This window comes from Chelonia mydas, chromosome 2, assembly GCF_015237465.2.
Source record: "Chelonia mydas isolate rCheMyd1 chromosome 2, rCheMyd1.pri.v2, whole genome shotgun sequence".
In the NCBI taxonomy this organism is placed as follows: Eukaryota; Metazoa; Chordata; order Testudines; family Cheloniidae; genus Chelonia; species Chelonia mydas.
Genome location: NC_057850.1, coordinates 118,660,505 through 118,681,132, shown reverse-complemented (window position 1 = coordinate 118,681,132; position 20,628 = coordinate 118,660,505). Strand labels below are relative to the sequence as shown.

Sequence of the window (20,628 nt, the reverse complement as noted above, 5' to 3'; positions counted from 1 at the left end):
CCTTCCAGGGGTATGCTTATTACCAGAGGCATGAAAGTCAAAAGTCCAGAAAGGAGGCTAGGAAAAAAAAATAGAGGAAATAAGCCACTACATCATGATCAACAAGCACTTAGTATATTGTATCTAAGGAGCATTTGTCATTCTAAGTCCTACGGGTCTTAGGCATTTAGCCACGCCAAACTGTTTCTCCATGTTTCGCTCTGTACAAGAGCCACCCCACAATATTTGTTACCATTATCACACTCATGTGCACTATTGCCAGGCAACTTTGAAGGAAAATGAAAATCACTAGTCGAGGTTTTGATTTGGTATTGTCTCTTGCAGTCACAGAGACTGTAGTAAAAGAGGCAGGTATGAACTGGGAGAAGGTCACTAATGATGGAAGTTACACATCAGTTAAAAAGTCATTGGCCAGATATTCATGGAGATTGGAACTCATTACAACCCTAGACCCAAATTCTCCAGTCATTAGGCAACTGCCAGGGACCTCAGCTAGAGAAAAATCTTTATAAAAGGCTGCCAGGCTTTGGCCTAGAAAGGAGTGAAATTGGTACATGTCAATAGAATTTCATCTTACTTATTGGTCTTGACCCAATATTCACTCCCGTCAATGGGATTCTTTCCACGAGAGCTAGATTGGGCCTATAAAAAAAAAAGCTTCACTATATTTACAGTGAAGTTTCACTCTGCCATGGTAATTCTTTGGAAGGCAGCAATTATCAACTACTCGACATGAATTAAGTGCACTGTGCCACTGCTTAATATTTATTATTAGGCATCTAATCTATGTGTGCAGAGTGTTGACAGTATATTATTAGTGGTTTATCCAGCCCAACTTTAAATGGCTCAGGCAATGGATCTTCCTCCAGCCTTGCAGCGACAAAGTGCCCAGTCTTTGCTGAGCAACAAAGCCAGTAGCAATGCAGTTGTTATAGATGGAAGCATGTGAACAACCCTCAGATTTTAATGCAAGACATAATGCCCCTTGTTTTAGCCAATCTTCTTTTGAGCATCTCCAGGGACAGCTCCTCAGCCACTATCCATGCTCTAGCCCAAAGCCTGATACATCTGCAAATAAGTGTTTCCCATTACCTGGCCTGAGTTATTTTGATTTGACTTTGAAGACATTATTCCTTTTCTCACATTTTCAGATAATGGGAAGAGACGAGGTGTGTTCCCTTTTCATCTTTCTGTGAAAGTCAGTGGCAGAGACCCCACAAACTGTAGGGAATTCAGAAAATTATGGTTAAAAATGCATGTAACAGAGGCATTGCAACAAAATGCATGGATTAACATTAGACTGACTTAATTCATTTATTTGCACTAATAAAGAGAAGCATTTAGTACTCCTCCCAGGACCTGTAAAGCTACTAGCAGTGCTGCAAATATGCAGTAGGTGAGAGCCCTCTGCACTCTGTCCAACTCACGGGCCCCATTTAACAAGACTGTGGGTGGGAGCTGGCTTGCAGACTGTAGTTTGGGCAGTTCTGGCATAAAGTACACTATAATCTTTATGGAAGTTCCTTGGAGCAAGCTCCCGTGAATTACAGTTTTGTTCTCTACTAGATCAAAAAACCTGTAAGTAGACCAAAAAACTGCAAGTTTTGATGTGTACAGTTACAGCAGAAAGTAGAACTGGTGAAATCATTTGTTATACTAAAAGGCAATATTAAAGGGACATTCAGGTGGCAAAGTCAAACATTCAGAAGCTAGGAAATGCTCAACTTAAAGTTGCCTCTGAAACCTTAATTTTGCACCTTTGTGGCTATGAAACAGTCTTTAATTACAGTAACTCCTCACTTAAAGTCATCCCCGATCAATTAGGGAACATGATCATTTAAAGTTGTGCAATGCTCCACTATTACGTTGTTTGGCTACCTGCTTTCTCCACAATTGACAGCCTCCCTCCCCCCCACAGCGCCTCCTGCCTGCTGGCAGACCCCACGGATCAGCGCCTTTCCCCTCCTCCCCCCACCTCCTGCCCGTGGCAATCAGCTGGCTTGTGGCATTTAGGAGGCAGGAGGGAGTGGGGAGAAGCAAGGACTCAGCACTCAGGCTCCCCCTCCCTCCTGAACACCGCGAACCAGCTGATTGCCCCGGGCAGGAGACGGGGAGAGGGTGGAGGAGCCTGCGCCCCGAGTCCTCATTCCACCCCCCTCCCTCCTAAACACGGCAAGCCAGCTGATTGCCCTGGGCAGGAGGGAGGTGGGAGGAGCGAGGACTCGGCATGCCTCCCCCTTCCCTCCCCTGCCTCCTGCCCGCGGTAATCAGCTGGCTTGCCGCGTTCAGGGGGAGGGGGGGAGAAGCGAGGATGCAGCGTGCAAAGTAAAGGGGGGGGGAGAAGAGGCGGGTCAAGGGTGGGGGTTTGGGGGAAGGGGTGGAGTGGGCGGGCTGAGGGTTGAGTGATGGCAATCCTGACAGGGAACGCAGATCCAAAGTAATTAGGGGAGTTGGTCATCTAATGACTTGCTATAAAGAAATTTACCAAGAAAAAAAAAAAAAAAGGAAATCAAAACAACAATCTCTAGATGTGTTTTTTCGAGTTCGGAAAGTTCAGCAGAGGAGCAGCCGGACAATACACCCTCTTCCACTCTCTGACTCCACTACCTCAACCAAGCTTCATACTCAGCAATGATGATTGCAGTATTAAACTGCTTGTTTAAAATGTATATAATGCCTTTTGTCTGGCAAAATTTTTTTCCCCTGGAACCTAACCTCCCCCGTTTATATTAATTCTTATGGGGAAATTGGATTCGCTTAACATCATTTCACTTAAAGTTGCATTTTTCAGGAACATAATTACAACGTTAAGTGAGGAGTTACTGTACCTGATACGAATACCCAAGCCCAAACCAAACCCCCAGCAAGTCCATCCTGTGGAACCATCCTGACTCCCATCTGGCTCATCTACTGCACGACAACTCCAAGGAGGCACCGCAGCAGGCTTTTTGAATAAGAGTTTTTCAGTTTTCAGCTGAAAACCAAAATGTTTTAGGTTTTGGGCTAGAACATAAAGTCAACATTTTCTGCACAAAGCAGGCGCTTTTTGTAAAATCTTTTAGTCAATGTCACAGCCCCAGTCAACAGCCCTCTGAGGTTAGACTACTTGATACCCCTTCTCGGAAGAGGCCTCAGCCCGATGGCCACAGCTGAACCCCCACAGGCAAGTTCACTCTGCCCACAGCTCCACCCTCCCAGTGGGCACTCTGGTTTACAGTTTAACCCTTCTGGGAACCCTTGATGAAGCCAATAAGACACTTTGCAGAGGGATTTCTAAACCAATCCAGTATTGCCAATCCCCAAGACTCAAAAATCATGAGTCTGTCCCCCAGCCCAATGAGCTTTAAAGTGGGGGAGAGATAATTTTGTATTTATTTTAATCTGACTTTTGATATTTGACCTCCCATTGCTCATTGTGTGTGTGTGTGTGTGTGTGTGTGTGTGTGTGTGTGTGTGTGTGTGAGAGAGAGAGAGAGAGAGAATTAGCATTGCCAATACTCCCGTATTTATTAAAGTGATTTTCACCCCTGCTGCAGGAACTCTCACTCCCGTCCCCCACCCCTTATCAATTGTGTTTCACCCACAGCCTCACCTCTGCTCTTCCTGAAGCTTTGGGGGCTCTTCACTCCTCTCTCCCTAGGAGGGGGGATTGCAGCAGGTCCCCCTTTTTCCCTTTATAGACTGGGGGCAGCTCTGAGGGATTTTCATCCCCTGTTGCCCCTTCCCAGGCCAGATGCTGCAGGGAGAGAGGGGAGGAGCTGAGGAGTTGTCCCCATTGCTCACAGGGGAAGGGGGAGCCACCCTGAGCTGCAAGGCTCTTTCTGCTTCTTCCTTATCCTCGCCCTCTGAGAATGGCATCAGCTCCTGAGGAAAGGGGGAAGTGAGCTCTGCCTGATTCAGGCATTCTGGGTATTTTCCCCCCAGGCAAGCTGGAGCTTATGATGTTAACACCAGGCTGGCTGCAACCCCAGCCCAACTCTTGTGAATCAGGGAGGTACTGCAAGAGTTGACAGCGCTGCCGATCACACTTTCTTTTCAACAGCACAAGCAAAATGCTACACCTCCATGCAAAATACAGGACACTTGTATGTCATTCCCTGCCTCAGTTTCCTCACCACTCCGGAATGTACCCAGTCCTGCATGTCATTCCACCAGCACGGGGGTCTCTTTCTGTTCTGGTTGGTGAGGGAAAGCGGACGCTGCTCTAAGCAGTCCTGGTCTTTTGATAACTTCCAGTCCCCTCTACTATGGGAAACCTTGTGGTCAGCCTCAAGGCACTCCCTCAGGAGATCAAGATCCCACATCATGTGGGCTGTGCTTGGTTACCACCCATCTGGGAACCAAGTCCTAACTCAAAAAAACTGGCTCTAAGGAGGCTATTGCCCCACCAGCCCCAGTGTTCTGACTAGTTGTAGATCATCTTGAAGGATAATCAAATTCAGAGGCACACCCCCCTCTCCTTATCACGATTAGTATGGTGAAAGAAGTAGAGCAAGACATCCATAAAACAGTCCCCAAAGTTACCTTGCCTCCACATTGAACAAACAAAGGCTGCGTCCCTGTGAGAACTGGGAAAACAAAATATCTAGTGCCTCTTTTCTTTCAGAGGATAGTAGCACAATTCCAACAACCTTCTCCTCAGGATTTAAACCAAGTTTTTAGCTTCTATTTCCTTCAGGGAAGAGATCTGGGAAAAGTTCCAAATGATATTTAATAAAGTCTCCAATTTTTTCTTCCTTCATAGAAAATGTATAAGGAAATTCCAGACAGATCTTAAACAAATGAATGAGCACCTTAGAAAAAGCCCCTTTGTGGCCCAGCAGTTTCATACTGTTAGCTAGTCAATGTCAGATCCTAGAAGCTAACTTCCTCTTCCTTTTACCTGCCACAGCCTGGCTCCCTGAGAGGCCAATCAGCTCCAGCTGTTTCTTGACTCCCTGCATCAAACCCTATCCTGGAGTTTCCTGACCCGGCTACTCTTCTGACCTTTCTGAGCCCCAGGTGGGTAGGAAATTATACTTGTTACACAAGATTCTTTATTATTTGCACAGAAGGGACATCCATTTTGTTAGAAATCATTTAAAAAGTAAATACCCCATTGTGAAAATATACATAAAAAATTTTGCAAAAATATAAATTTCTTCAAAACATAACAAAATTCTAGAGTTTTGGTTAAATTGGACAGACCCTTGCAGCAACAGTAAGAAGTGCAGCAGCTTAAGTAGTTCAGCTGGCAGAGTCCACACCTTAAAAGGGATGCTGAAAATCGGAATATGTTCAGAAAAGAGCTACAAGAACGTTTTGAGGTATGGAGAACATACCACGTTGTGAGACACTTAAGGTCAACCTGGTTAGTTTATCCAAGAGAAGGTTAAGCGTTGACTTAATCACAGTCTACATCTACCTACATGGGTAAGATTCTCCATCACATGACATCGTTAAATCAAGACTGGTGATTTTTCTGAACGATACGCTATACATAGCTCAGACGCAAGATATGGGCTTGAAGAAGAGTTTAATGGGGGAGGTTCTTTGGCCTGTGTTATGCAGGAGGCCAGCTAGATCAGTGTTTCCCAGACGGTGGGTCCTGACCCACCAGTGGGTCCTGGAAGGTTACAGATCGGTTATCATGTCCAGGGCCAGAACTGGCCTAGACAAACATATACTTCTCCCAGCCCAGCCAGTTTGGAGGGGAAGCCCTGGGGGAGGGTGCAGGCTTGGAGAGCAAGCCCACCCCTTGCTCACCCCACAACAGCTGGGGCAGGCTTTCTTTCCAAATCCTGTCCCCGGTGGGGCTTCCCTCTACACCAGGCTGGGATTTGGGTTGTGGAGCCAGGCAGAGGGTGCACACGTGTATTAATGGATTACAAAAAAAAAAAGAAAAGAAAAGAAAAGAAAATGCAGTTGGTGGTTGCCTTGGTGCAATATTTGGGAACCTCTGAGCCGGATGATCATAATGGTCCCTTGTGGCCTTAAAACTGACAAATCTGTTATCCAGTCCCGTGCCTTGTCAGATCTCTCAGCTACGAAATAAAACACCACTAGATTATCCTATCTCTGTTCTGAGATTATTTATGCGATTGGTGAAAGTATAAAGATTCAGGTCCCAATCCTACAAAAACTTAAGCACATACACAACTTAATTCATGTGAAATTAAATGGGCCTTCTCATGTGAATAAAGTTATGCACATTCACTTTTCCCTAGCCAAACTCTGTTCATTAGTCCTGGCTATGGTGGCTCTATGGCAGTGGAGGAGGATTCCGAAGGGGGCCTAATCCACCATATTTAGGGCAGATTTGTGTTGGAGGATCAGTGAAAATATACAGCAGAGGTAGCCTCTGACAAATAGTGTTTTATCTTTCCAGGAGTATAAGAATGATAATTATATTTTATGACTAACAAAAAATATTCTGTGGATTGCATTCTAATTAGTTATGCAAGATACCGTTAAGAAATCATACATCTAATAATTTCGACACATGATAATGCCAGTTGGTGTTGCAAATGCTTTATATTCCAGCACCCTGCAAGACACCACACCAAATATCTAGCAAGTTTCAAACTTCCTCTCTATAGCCAGGTAAGCATTTCTTCTTTGTAAGTTTATGGTTTTAGTTACTGTTATGATTTGTGAAGGGAATATTTGTAAATCCTTTTGCTATACCCAGTCCATTTTAGGATTGCATGGATTAGTCCAGCTGTCCAGAATGTTACATCCCCAGTGGAGCGTGTGCTAATGGTACAAGGCTGGGGCTCAGGAGTCTATTCCTGACTCTGCCATTATATTCCAGCGTGACTGTGGGCAAGTCACTTTGGCAAAATTTTCAGATGTGGGTGCCTAAAGGTACTCACTTAAACCCAGATTTATGTACCTAAATAAACAGCATGATTTTCAGAATGCCTGATCCCCCCACAGATCTTGTTGGTTTAAGGTAAATTATGATGCATTTATATCAGTGTAAGAGCAAAATTTGGCTTGCAGAATTTACATAAGATGTTGCAGGTGTCACCACTTTCCAAAGCATATCACATTGCTACAGATAATCATCAACTCTTGTGAAATCTGTAATTTGCCAGCTTTTGATTAGGAAAAGAAATTGTCAGCAATCTTCTTACTTTTTCCGTAACAAAGCATGTTGTATTAACAATAATACACAAATTTTCTTCTCAACTTCAGACGGCAGTAAATCTGTGCATATTTTTGAAAAGAGTCTGAGATGGAAACAATATATTTAAGTAAGGAAATCATATAATGAAAGACCAGAAGGGAACTCAACAGGTCATCTAGTCCAGTCTCCTGCCCTGAGGCAGGCCTAAGTATAATCTAGGTCATCCCTGACACGTTTGTCTAACTGGTTTTTAAAAACTCAGTGTTGGGCTGTCAGTCCATGATTTGTTCCACCTTGCATTTTGCTATGATGCTAGGAGAACTTTTCCAGACCCGAAGAAGAGCTCTGTGTGGCTCAAAGGCCTGTCTCTCTCACCAACAGAAGTTGGTCCAATAAAAGATATTACCTTGCTCACCTTGTCTCTCTAATATTCTTGCAGTTAGGAAATTTTTCCTAATGTTAAATCTAAATATCCCTTGCTGCGATTTAGCCCCTTACTTCTTGTCCTGTCCTCAGTGACTAAGGAGAACAATTTATCATTCTCCTCATTATAACAACCTTTTATGTACTTGAAGGCTGTGATCATGTCCCCCCTCAGTCTTCTCTTCTCCAGACTAAACAAACCCAACTTTTCCAATCTTTCCTTATTGGTCATGTTTTCTAGACTTTTAATCACTTTTTTTGCTCTTCTCTGGACTTTCTCCAATTTGTTCACATCTTTCCCAATTGTGGTGCCCAGAACTGGACACAGTACTCCAGTTGGGGCCTTAACAGTGGTGAGTAGAATGGAAAAATTATTTCTCATGTCTTTCTTACAAAATGAAAGGTGATGTGTATAACACAATTTCAGAGGAACAGTGGATTAGAATTTGGAAAAGGAAAACCACTACATTGTTCACTTGTGTAGAGAAGAAGACGGGGGACTCAGATTCAAGTCCCTGACCAATGACTATTTAATTTACACAAAGTTGAACAGCTTCAGTGGGAGACACTCACTCCAGAATATCTGATAGCCTAATCATTATGGTAATCTCCTGATCAGTGAGAGATTCAAAATTGAACTCTCTGTTCCAAACCAGGGAGAGGGGAGAATTGAACCTGGGTCTCCCACATCCAGGTGAATGCCCTAACCTTCAGGCAGAAGTTATAAGGGAGAGCACCACCACCTAAATACTGGGCTAAAGCTATAGAGGAGCAAGGACCACACCACCAACCACTTAACAAATCTAACCTGAAATGTTTTTTTGGCCCAAACTCTGGTAAATTTGGGTCAAATTTACAAATAGTTTCAGGTCAACCAAGATTACATTTTTTAGCAGATAAACTATTTGTCAGAAAAACTTCCCCCCCGGATCTTTTTTATCAATTTGTGAAAGTCTTGAAATAGCTATCTGGGAAGAAATCAAGGGTACCCCTTTTCAGAGTTAATGGAGATGGATTAGAGTATAATCTTCCTCTCAGTCAATCCCAGTTGCAAAATGTATTGCAATAAATAGATGTTCACACATCTTACATAGTGTAGATTTATTTTACAATAGAATAAACTGATTTGGTGATACCTTATCCCATATTATTCAAATCATTTTCTACCCATTGTCTGTTTTTGTTACCTAGATACTAGGGGTCAAATTAGACTCTCATTTACACCCGTGTATATCTGGATTCACTCCTCTGAAGTTGCTCCAGCTATAACTGGGTGCAAAAGCGAGCCTAGTGTGGCCCTGATCACATACAAACAGAAATTGGAACATCCAATAATCCCTCTCAGGATGCCTGATTTTGAACTCAGACTGCTATAAATCATGAGTAACTCCCCTGAAGTCAGATGGGGAGATGCATCAGTGGGTTTCATTGCTCTAAGAAACTGTGTGGGTAGAAGATTTTACTCCTTGTAGCACTGTACATTAGCCCCAGAAGTGGAAGAAAAAGGAGAGTCTCAATTTCCTGGGAGGAGGATTGGAGATGAGGCTGTTTTCTTAATGGGAATTCTTTTTTCAAAAGTCTGTATCACAGTGTTCCCAAAACTTATGCCCATGCCCACCCTGAGGCTAGACACGAGTGTATAACTAGCAAGAAAGCCACTGAAAACATCTGATGCAGTAAGAGGTTGAGAAAAGATATTGTTGAACTCTATTGATTTGGTTTATTTTTTTTCTCGACAGCTTTTCATTTTCACAATGAACTCCATCAGTGAAGCAACTACAAAATTTTGCCTTGACTTTTTCAAAGTACTGAACAAAGATTTTCCGTCTGACAATATCATCTATTCTCCTCTGAGTATCTCAGCTGCCCTGGGCATGGTCCTTCTTGCGGCCAGAGGTAATACTGCCACCCAGACAGAAACGGTAGGCAACAATAAATCATTTGTTTTATTCCTTCGTATTTGTTCAGCAATGGCAGACCATTCCCATGTGCAATGTTAGTTGAGCTCCTCAAGGCTTTTCTTTTAATGCAGAGCGTTTTCCTTTTCCACGTGTAACATAGCCTGCACAAGTAGCAATTGTCCTAGTTAAGGTCTCAAAGGCACTTTTATATTGAATGGAATTAAACTTTATGTAGTTGAAAAGGTGCCTGGCAGAAGCTGCAGGCTGAGAACATTATTATAAACTGGAAATAACATTTCCAGTCCAAGAGCAAGAGATTTTCCCCCTCAAGCCCTGATCCTGCAAACCGCTCCATACATGAGTGTCATCATGAACATGAGTAGTGCACAATGGTACCTGGGTGTGTTATTGTTTGTGAGACTATGGCCTATGGTACAGCTTCACTTACCTTCTGCCTAGGCTGGTCTACCCCATAGGAATGTTTGAGCCTCTTGGCCAATAGGCACAGCCCCAGCAGCAGAAGAGGTCATCTTTGATAAAACCCAGAGAAACATTTCCTCAATGTTTGCAATTTCCAGCCTCTCACATTCACTTTACATATACATTTCTGTGGTAACGTTATTGTGCACTGCCTGGTGCCTCTGGTTTTAAAGGCATTTTTATTTATTTTGTTTTGGTGACATTTTTGTGTTCTGCATTGTACCAAAAAGGGAGATACATAGAGTAAATGGTTATTTCAGAAACGTGTGTATCTCAGACGGAAGGTCCTTTTTAGTTGCTTACTATGGACATGCTGAGCATCAGACTTACTAGTACGGAAGTGTCACAATTTTGGGTCATAGTTATTAAAAAAATAAATTGAACATCTAGTTTGGCAAAAGTATTAACTTATTTCGGATCCCATGAGCCTGTATGAGTCAACTTTTTTCATTGGAAAATTATTTGTACTGCTCAAGCTTGGATTGCACAGGAGTTAGTACGAATCAAGAATCACGTATCATCAGTCTGAATAAATCAACTGTCATTATTAGAGCTTTGAGATGAATATTTTTCTTTGAAGGCTAGATGTGTGACCCAATACAGTTAGGGGATGTAAAGGGATCTGCAGATGAGAGGAATGAAATTAAAAAATAACCACACAGGTTCCAATGATGCTGGCACTGAAGTCAAAGGCAAAACTCATGTCCACTTAAATATGGGCAGCAACTAATTCTACATTTGACAGACAAACACTGCATTTGTTGGAATTAAACCTAGCAAACTCTGAAAGCATTTCCAGTGGTCTTCAGATTGTTCCTTACATTTAGGTTTTGTAAAAAATAAGCTTTTATCCAAGTCCCAATCATGTGATAGGATCCACTCTTGCAGATTGCTGCGTGCCTGCAGAATCCTACTGAATTTATTGCCCTATTGCAACACAGTGCAAAAAGATCTAACAAACTGAATATTATGGGCAGAAATAGGAAGTGATTACCACAATCATAAAAATATAGCTCACCCTTCTAGTGATTTTAAGTAGTATTCACAAAATGGCTTGCTGATTTTGATGTCAATGGATGGACTGGAGCGTTCAGTGATAAAAGTTGAGAACACCTGCGTTTTGAAAGTGTGATGTCCATCTCCAGTAGAAAGGACAGTAGGTAAGACAGACAACTGAATTCTCTGTAACAAGTTCAGTTTCACACATTGTCATAAGTAAATCAAAATAGCGTATGACTGTTGCAATGTTACATTTCCACCTCAGGTGCTTCATTTCCGAGAATTTGCAGAAAATGAAAATCCAGGAACAAGAAGCTCTTTTGAAGCAACAAGAAGTGATGGCAATTCAGAAAGCAGTCACAGACAACCTCTTCCTCTCCAGCAGCCGGTATCTTAGAACAAGTGTTGGAGTTGGAGAAACTTTGGGGAATTTGAATACAAATTCAAAATTGGCAGATTTGAATTAAAACATAAAAATGGGGGGGGGGGAATGCTGTGATGTTGGGTGACAGAAAGTACAGAGAGAAGGATAAAAATGTATACAAGATCACAGTAAGTAAGTTTTAGAGGGTTTTTTTATTGAAAATATTGTACAATTATATGCTTGATTTCTGAATGCAAGAGTCATAACCGCATTTACAAGTGATGAGTTCAGTTTGCATCTTGTTATTTTACGAGCTTCTACCATGATTCTGAGCACATTTGCATGTATAAATCAGACATACAGAAAGCATTTGAAACTCTTCTACCCTGAACATTTTTCATTATTCAACAAATTTTCACATGTGGTGCTCCATAAGTAACGAGTGGAACATCCCAAAAGAGCCACGAAATACTTAGGCCTTATAACAGATTTGCACTGTCAGGAACAAGAACAAGTCAGACAAGGCAAAGCTTGTTAAGTTATTGAATCTGAATGGTTTAATAGGAGAACAATTATTTTAAAAAAACCAGTGTCTCTGTTACTCTCAGCCTTCTTCAGTCAGAAATAAACTACAGCAGCTTTGTGTTATTTGAAGGTTCCTGATGATCAGTGTGATATATCTGGAGGGATTCATTCCCAGTTTAATGACATCTTCTCCGCAATCAACAAACCTACCACTTCTTACGAACTGGCTAATGCCAACAGACTGTATGGAGAAAAGACATTCAATTTTCTTCAGGTGAGTTGCACTGGGATTCACATTAATGGCCTGGGACATTGTAGGACAGATAGAGATGAACAACATGGGCTTAGTTCAGCTGAGGTCCCATTTCCTGCTGACTTGTATGTGATGTGGCAACGTACCTTGTTCTCCTCAGCAGACTCAGTCCTTTTTAGCCTGGGAGACACTGGCTTGGGCAAGGCAAATCCTTACAGGTAGCACAGGGTCTGGTTAGTCCTTTCCCTGGTCAGTCCCTGGTGCTTAGTTTCCCTCCCTTCTGGGCAGGGAGTGCAGCCTCCCTTCCTGGAAGGGTTCTGTGTCTTGCTGCCCTTGTTCTACTGGCAGCTTCCCTGCTTCTCTCACTCTCTCACCTCCTCCCCCTACTTCCACCCCGGGGAGGGTTAAAAAAAAAAAAAAAGAAAGAAAAAGAAAAAAAAAAAGGTCTCCAGCAGTTGGAGCCAGATGAACCTAATTAGTTCTCTAGCAACCCCTTTTCCAGCTGAACCTTATTTCCTCATGGTTCTCCTCAGTGGACAGGGAGAGGCCTTTTAATCCCCTGGGACTAATTACTACTTCTCCCTTTTTTGTAGCTGTTTGTCCTGGGTTTACCACAATGAGTTGTGTCCACTTAGACAAGGGGTGGAGTTGATCCCATGGAGGTACTGAACAGTAGGGCAGAACAGCCAATCATCTTAAAATAAAGTGGTTCCGGAATGGAATATTTAAGATAACTTCAATCTAAGGCCTTAGTTACAGGCTCTGCTCATTTCTCCCCTGGTCATAGAGCATTATAACCTAACTGTAATTAGGTGTCTTGTAAAGCACTGAAAGCAAAATTTCTAAGTGTTTACTATTACTATTTATATTATGGTAGTGCCTACAGGCCAGGATCTCACTGGGCTAGACACTGTACAAAAATATAACAAAGAGACAGCGTTATGTAAACCTCACCCTGAAAAGCTGTTTTATACAGTACATTATTGTTACCCAGGTTTGTCTTCAGCTTTGTAACTATTACTTAAATAATTACTTCAGTACATCAACAGCAAAATAAAGTTTAGAGGGTAGCTATAGTCAAAAAAGTAACTGTTTAATCATGGCACCAGATACTCAGATATATATTCAGAGTTGTATTTGTTTATTTCATTGACAAAATTAAGATTTTAATGCTTTTTACTCTTGTTAGCACTCTAGAAGCAATACAATGATGGAAAAGTGAGCTAGAATTATTCTGGCTCATGCAAATTCAATAAAATTGCTAGCTATGTTCTGGGGTTTCATGCTACATTTTTAACCAGTTTATTTCACATTATTTACAAGGCCTCACCATTTCATTTGTGTGAAATTTCATAGGCCCAAAAACTATTCACAAATCAGCTTTCAAAATTTGCATCTAGTTTTAAATTTTATGTGGCAGCACCATTGCAGTCATCTTCAGTTATTTTGGCTGGTGGGGAAAAAGAAACATTACAGGACAGTGCTTCAAAACATTCATGAATTACATATAAATATACAAAAAGAAAAGGAGTACTTGTGGCACCTTAGAGACTAATCAATTTATTTGAGCATAAGCTATAAAATACAGTCATGGACACACTAAGTTAGACAGCGACAGAAGTGGCCAGACAGTATATATTGGTTTCTACTTCCAAGATAAATTCAGGGTTCTACCTGTAGAACTAACAGAAAGACTTGTAGTGGGTCCTGTTCCACCAGTTTCTCCTGTTCCGCAGTCTACCCAGGATGGAAAGTAAACCTGAGAGACCTAAGGATTGGTTGCTGCAAGAGGAGGCGCATCTATCACATCTTTCCTCTGAATGGGAGTAGGAAGTGGCCTACGTGAAAATGGTCCCCCAGTCCTTTAGGGCATAAGCAGCCATTTAAGGACCACAAGAGGACTTGTGACAACCAGATATTCTGGTTATTCAAGAGCGACCTAGGTCCACCTTCCATTGTGTAACCAGAACCTGATGTTCTCTAAATGCCTGCTAAAGTGGCTAGGTTGCCAGGGGGCTGTATATGTTTATTGCATCTAAAAAACAGAGAGTAAATCAGCCTTACATAACAAGATCACATGGAAAAGCAAACACCAGCCTCACCACAGCAGTAGTGAGAAGTCTGGGGAGAAGTCATTATTATTTGTGATGAGCAGTATAACATAGGGGCCCCAACCAGTGATGAGCTGCCAAAATCTTAACAACAGGTTCCCTCCTCACCCCACGAGGGGGTTGTTGCCCACCCCCACCCTCCGGGACTCCTGCCCCATCCAACCCCCCCGCATTCCTTGACGCCCCCCCCCAGGATCCCTGCCCCATCCACCCCTCTCCCCTGTCCCCTGACTGCCCCCAGAACCGGGCAGGAGGGTCTCATGGGCCACCGTAGTGGGTGCCCACCCCACCCCTAAGAGCCAGAGGCACCTGCCAGGGGGCGAGGTGGGGAGTCCTGGCGGTGCTTTCCTGGGGCAGCTCCCAGGAAGCATCCAGCAGGTCCATCTGGCTCCTCAGTGCAGGGGAGCGTAGCTAGGAGGGGAGCAGGGAGAGCGCCTGCTCCCCCCACTGATCACATCAAAAGTGGTGCCTTAGGCGCTGACTCCCTGGGTGCTCCAGGGCTAGAGCACCCACGGGGAAAAATTGGTGGGTGCAGAGCACCCACCGGCAGCTCCCCACCCTGCGCCCAGGCCCAGTTCGCCTCCGCTCCGCCTCCTCCCCTGAACCCACCGCCCTGCTTTGCTTCTCCGCGCCCCCACCCCTGCCGGCTTCCCGCAAAACAGCGGTTCCGCGGGAAGCCAGGGAGGGCAGAGAAGCAGGTTGCGGCTTCCCACTCAGGCCGAGAGTGGCGGAGGTGAGGTTTCCCTGCGCGCCCCCCCTGGTTACCTGCTGCAGCACGGGCGGCCCTCCTCATGCCCCCCTCCCCCGCCCGAGCTCACTTCCACCTCCCTGGACCTGAGCGGGAAGCCGCCGCTTGCTTCTCAGCCCACCCCGGCTTCACGCGCGAACAGCTGATTCGCGGGAAGTCTGGGGGGGCGGAGAAGGAGAGCGGGGCGGCGCGTTCAGGGGAGGAGATGGAGGCGGAGCGGAGGTGAGCTGGGGCTGGGGGTGGGGCGAGGAGCTGCCGATGGGTGCTCTGCACCCACCAAATTTTCCCCTTGGGTGCTCCAGGGCTGGAGCACCCGTGGAGTCGGCGCCTAAGGCGCCACTTTTGGCTGGTTAAATTTAGAAGCCCTTTTAGAACCGGTTACCCCTCGCGGAACAACCGGTTCTAAAAGGGCTTCTAAATTTAATAACTGGTTCTAGTGAACCGATGCGAACCGGCTCCAGCTCACCACTGGCCCCGACCAGGGTCAGGGCCCTGTTCTGCTAGAATGCTGTAGAAACATAGTAAAAGACAGTCCCTTCCCCACAACTTACAATATAAATAGACAGGACAGACACAGGGGTAGGAGAAAAGCAGTATCACTATCCTTATTTCACAGATGGGGAACTGAGACACAAAGATTAAATGACTCTCTCAAGGTCATACAATGAGTCTGTGACAGAGTCAATCAGCTGGCGGAACTTCAAAAAGGTTCAGTGTTTGACTCTTTTATGTAAACTGTCCAAACCTATGTGGCCCTGTATCTACGCTCTACCCATCTGGTCCAGTTCCTTCTGCTCGTCCCCACACTGTCTCTAGCATGTACAAACACACTTTTGAATATTTTGTATATTTCTTGCAGTGTTGCAGAACTAAAAAACAGCGACATTTTATTCTATTCAGGAGACAGCCTAAAAAGAGACCTGTTTTCTGATATATTCTTCTGATCTTCTCTCTTATTGTACAGCAATACCTGTCCTGCATCCAAAAGTTATACCAGGCTGAATTGAAACCAGCTGATTTTCTGAATGCTGCAGAGGAAACCAGGGAGCAGATAAATTTGTGGGTTGAAACCTTTACAAAGGGTAAGGACAAGTCAGCCATTGGCTGCTATTTCTTGATATTTAATAAAAAAACAATGAGGTAAAGTGTACAAGGTGCTTAAAAACCTGGAGGAGAAAACTATTTTGTCATAATTGGAGCATGCCCAGTATGCAGTGGCAGCTCTCAGCAATTTGACCACCTGAGTGACCTGAAGATGGATCATTAATTCCCACAGAGAAAACATATTTGAGGAGAACAGAGTAGCCAGCAGACTCTGGACCTAGTACAACACCCATTGAAATCAATAGGAATTCTTCTGACAACTTCAGTGAGCACTGGATGAGACCACCAGTGTGATTGACTGCATGGAGTTTAAGGAATTATTCAGTCAGATGCAAGAGGTATTGGAGCAAGGAGAGGGAACCTTCAAAAAGTACCTTGATTTATGAGCTCCTCCACAGAGAAGCAAAAAGAAAAGGAGGACTTGTGGCACCTTAGACACTAACAAATTTATTTGAGCATAAGCTTTCGTGAGCTACAGCTCACTTCATCGGATGCATTCAGTGAAGTGAGCTGTAGCTCACGAAAGCTTATGCTCAAATAAATTCGTTAGTCTCTAAAGTGCCACAAGTCCTCCTTTTCTTTTTGCGAATACAGACTAACACGGCTGCTACTTTGAAATCTACAGATAAGGTAGATGACAGCACACTACTTAAAATTGACTTGGATCCAAGACTAGTCAGCATCTCCTAAAACTGGCCATTTTAGGAGATGGCATCTATTCTCCATTATTCACTTGAAGCACATCAGTGTGGGGAAGTGAAAAAGATGCTGCTTGTGTTGCACTTGTTCTGTGAATAGATAGAAGACTTCAGCCTCTTAGGCCTGTCAGTCTAATATCTTTCATGTGTGTCCAGGGTCATGTGTATATTCTTACACCCAGGTACATAGATGCACTGTACATCAATGTTATTACAACAGATAAATGGAACTAGAGTTACTGAACTGCCAAAATGAAATAATTTGCCTCCATTTTTTTAAGGTAAAATCAAGAACCTCCTTGCCCCAGGCACTGTTTCTGCTGGTACTAAGTTAGTCCTCGTGAATGCTGTCTACTTCAAAGGGCAATGGGAAGTGGAATTTAACGGAAAAAACACCAAAGAAAGAGCTTTTCAGATTAATAAGGTAGAGTACAGAAATACACATATCACATCATTGCTTCTATTGTTTTACACGCTTGGCAGAAAATGGGGAGCTACCATGGGATATGGCCCTCTGCCTGGAGACCAGCTCTGTGGGTGGAGAGGGAGCTGTTTCCCAAAGCTTCTGCTAGAAGAGTGCATCATGCCTGACACATGTACAATGCCTCACAAAGCCACTTGGGGCACAGGGGAAGTCAGTGTATAAGAAGCTGTGGCCTGTCAGCTCTTCATTCAGGAGTGGAAGTGCTCAGGACAAAGCCCTGCTTTTCCCCTTCCCCTTTGGGGTTGCGGGTGCAGTTAGGTTTACTACCCTTGTAAAGATTTGCACTCATGTGAGCAAAGACCGACTGGCCCCTGAGCAGAGGCCTAGCATAAGGGTGCTTCTTGTACCTTCCCCCACTACACCCCTAATTTGGAGCAGTCCACAGTCTGGCCTCTAATCATTTTCTTCATAGACCCTTAACTGGTTTCCATTGTATTCAGACCTACAATGAACTGTTCTGCTGCCACATTTACAATGACGGCCACCAAGCGATCCATTTAGTCTGTGTTCGGTTTCCACATTCTGTCACCAGATTGAGCTCTCTCCTCATTAAGGTTGAATACTGAAAGTGGGTTTTTTTTGGTGACATTCTGCACATTGTCCCAGTGCTACTCCCCCCACCCCCATCCCCCCATGTTGGGTGGGCAATGAATGTAGAGTAGCCAGCTTCGTATTGCTTCAGTTCCATTTCACCTTCTGTTGGTCACACATTAGCACAATGTAGCAAAAACAGGTTGGCAACGTTGCGAGGGAAACATTTGTTTAGCTAAAGGAAAATTGTTCCTAGTGGAATTTGTTTCCATGAAATTGTTTTGTGGATGTCTGTTGCTTTTAGGTTTTGTACATTTCTGGGTCAACTTGACCTAAGAACATGCTATTATATTGAAATTTAAATTAAACAGAAGATGGAAAGCCTGTAGTTTTAATGTCCTTAGCATGGTTCTCAAGCTCGACAACCTAACTGTGAGGCACACACTATCAGTGGCAACTACTGAAAGTGTTGGTCCAAGGAAATAGCATTAACTGTTCTTCTAAACCTTCTATTCGTTGTGGGGTGGGTGCGCCTGAGTGCAGACACAGGGAGATGATAAATGGTATCTTAGCTTTAAAGGGTCAGGGGAGAAGCAACATGGTGGAATCCTGGATCATGGGGATGGGCTTTACGGGGTTTCCCAGTCTCCCCTCCCCCGATGCCTCACTGACCCCTTTCCCTTGAGTCCAAGATAGAGATGAACCTGTTGTGAGATGCTTGAAGAGATTCAAGGGGACTATATACACCTTTCTTTAGAAGGTGCTAATCTGGCCCTAAACAATCACTGCAGCATTTGGGTCCAAGTGAAGATATAATACAAGGAAAAACATGTAAATACAGGAGGATATATTGTATGAATTTAATTTGTTACTAATTGTCATTGCTTTCAGACTACAAGCAAACCTGTGCAGATGATGCACAAAATGGGCGAGTATAAAATAGCTACAATAGAGGAGCATGATTGTCAGGTGCTTGAACTCCCATACAAGGGTGATGACCTGAGTATGTATATACTGCTGCCAAAAGACTACACGGGTCTAACACAGGTAAAGTTACCTATGATGAGATGATAACCTTATAACCAGAATATGAACATGGCAATATATCTCTGACCACGTGGACAGGCAGTATAGAAGAAAATTACCTTTCCTCCTCCTTGTTGCAGAGTATGCAGCATGTTGAATAGTAAATCTGAAGGCAGGCTGCTTATGCTGTTCCTGTGTCTATTGAATTTTCAGGAAACAAACAATGAGCCAGCCTTTTTATTCTCCAAATGGGGAACAGTGACAATGTAATTAATAGCTAATTGCTACATTTTTGTATTATCAACCTTTCTAAACAGTTAATACCCACACAGACTCGTCTAAAAATGAATGAATAATAAATGCAAACAATATAGGTAACGCATCGGCAGATCCACAGAGGCTGTCTGCCACGTATTGCTGCCAGACTTAACATCTGATCCATCTCCCTAACCCTTCTCCCATACAATTTAATTGCAAAACACCCATTGACTTCACTGGTGCAGGATCAGGTCCTTTAGCTTTAATGGTAGAGGTCTGAGCACTGAAGTTAAAAGTTTCACCATTGACTCCCACTGTTGACCCAGCATTGTGGTCATTATATTTACATTAAAAAAAAGAAAACAAGATTCTATAATCAACACTGGACAAACACTTATTTGGAAATCTTTACAGCTGTATAGCTACATGGAGATAAAAGCCCTGCGGCTGAGGGGCTAAAAATTGTGGTGTACATGTTCAGGCTTAGGCTGGAGCCTGAGTTCTAGGACTCTGTGAGGGTGGAGGGTCCCAGAGGTTGGGCTCCAGCCTGCGTCCAAATGTCCACACAGCAATTTTTCAGCCATGTAGCCCGAGTCAGTTGAGATGGGCCAGCTGTGGGGTTTTTATTCCTTTGTAGGCATACTGTTAGTGTACGTCATGCTACTGACCCCAGTAGTATTGTAAGAATCATGCCTGATGTGGCTACCACACTGTGAATGAAAAATCATTTTTTCCAATTTCTCACACAGTTGCATGTCTTGTTGATTTTGATGCATAACCACAAGATTCTGATTCCCATGTATCTTTATACCTGTAGCTGGAAAAAGAACTTACTTATGAGAAATTAACAACTTGGATTAGCCCCGACCATTTGAAAGAAGTTGAAGTGGAGGTGTTTCTTCCTCGGTTCAAAATTGAGACAAGCGCTCAACTTAAGAAATATTTAGAAGCTTTAGGAATGACCGATATGTTTCGCCCAGGAGTATCAGATTTATCTGGAATGGTAAAAACAGATGGCCTGTCTGTCAGTGAAGCTATCCATAAAGCTTATATAGAGGTCAATGAAGAGGGCACTGTGGCAGCAGCTGCAACTGCAGTTAGCGTAGGTATAACCTCAGTAAGAATACCTGTACAGTTTGTGGCTGATCACCCTTTCCTCTTCTTCATCAGACACCAAAAAACCAAATGCATTCTCTTCTATGGTAGAGTCTCTTCCCCTTAAGAAAATTTCTATTTAACATGAATGAGATTCTGGACCATGGAACCATGATATGGAAAATACAATGGAAATGTTTATTTTCTTCATTTTTCTCTTTTCCTTCCACTGTGTCTTGCCAGTGACTCCATAGTTGCGGGTGAAAATGCACACTATACTCATGGCAGGACTCATGTGACATTCTTTTGATGAACATGTCCTACACTGTCTGTTGTTTCTCTCCCTCACAAGGTTGCTTCTGGTTCCTACTTAAAGAATGCCCCACTCTCTCAACACCTAAGGAAGGGCACCTCTGCTAAGTCCCAGCTCACTAGGAATCACCTTGAACCAAAGCTTTGATAATCAGTAGTGATCCTGAACTGAATGGGTATTGACACAAACATTGATCAAACACTT

At 43.5% G+C, this 20,628-nt stretch overlaps 1 protein-coding gene across 1 annotated transcript; it reads left to right on the top strand.

Moving 5' to 3' along the window:
- The first annotated feature begins 5,273 nt into the window (after positions 1-5,273).
- On the top strand, positions 5,274-20,253 carry LOC102941857 (serpin B3). Its single transcript, XM_043538826.1, has 9 exons — positions 5,274-5,306; positions 6,523-6,582; positions 9,274-9,456; positions 11,180-11,302; positions 11,907-12,077; positions 15,880-15,997; positions 16,999-17,141; positions 18,624-18,779; positions 19,834-20,253. Exons 1-9 carry the CDS (start codon positions 5,274-5,276, stop codon positions 20,236-20,238), a joined length of 1,392 nt encoding a protein of 463 aa, XP_043394761.1. The 3' UTR covers positions 20,239-20,253.
- The last annotated feature ends 375 nt before the right edge of the window (positions 20,254-20,628 follow it).

Bases quoted from the DNA above. Each gene is read 5' to 3' on its own strand.
- LOC102941857 (XM_043538826.1), top strand. From the start codon at position 5,274: ATGTTCAGAAAAGAGCTACAAGAACGTTTTGAG. The intron at 9,457-11,179 runs GTAGGCAACAAT...TTTCCACCTCAG, and splicing joins CTGCCACCCAGACAGAAACG to GTGCTTCATTTCCGAGAATT. The intron at 11,303-11,906 runs GTATCTTAGAAC...AGTCAGAAATAA, and splicing joins CTCTTCCTCTCCAGCAGCCG to ACTACAGCAGCTTTGTGTTA.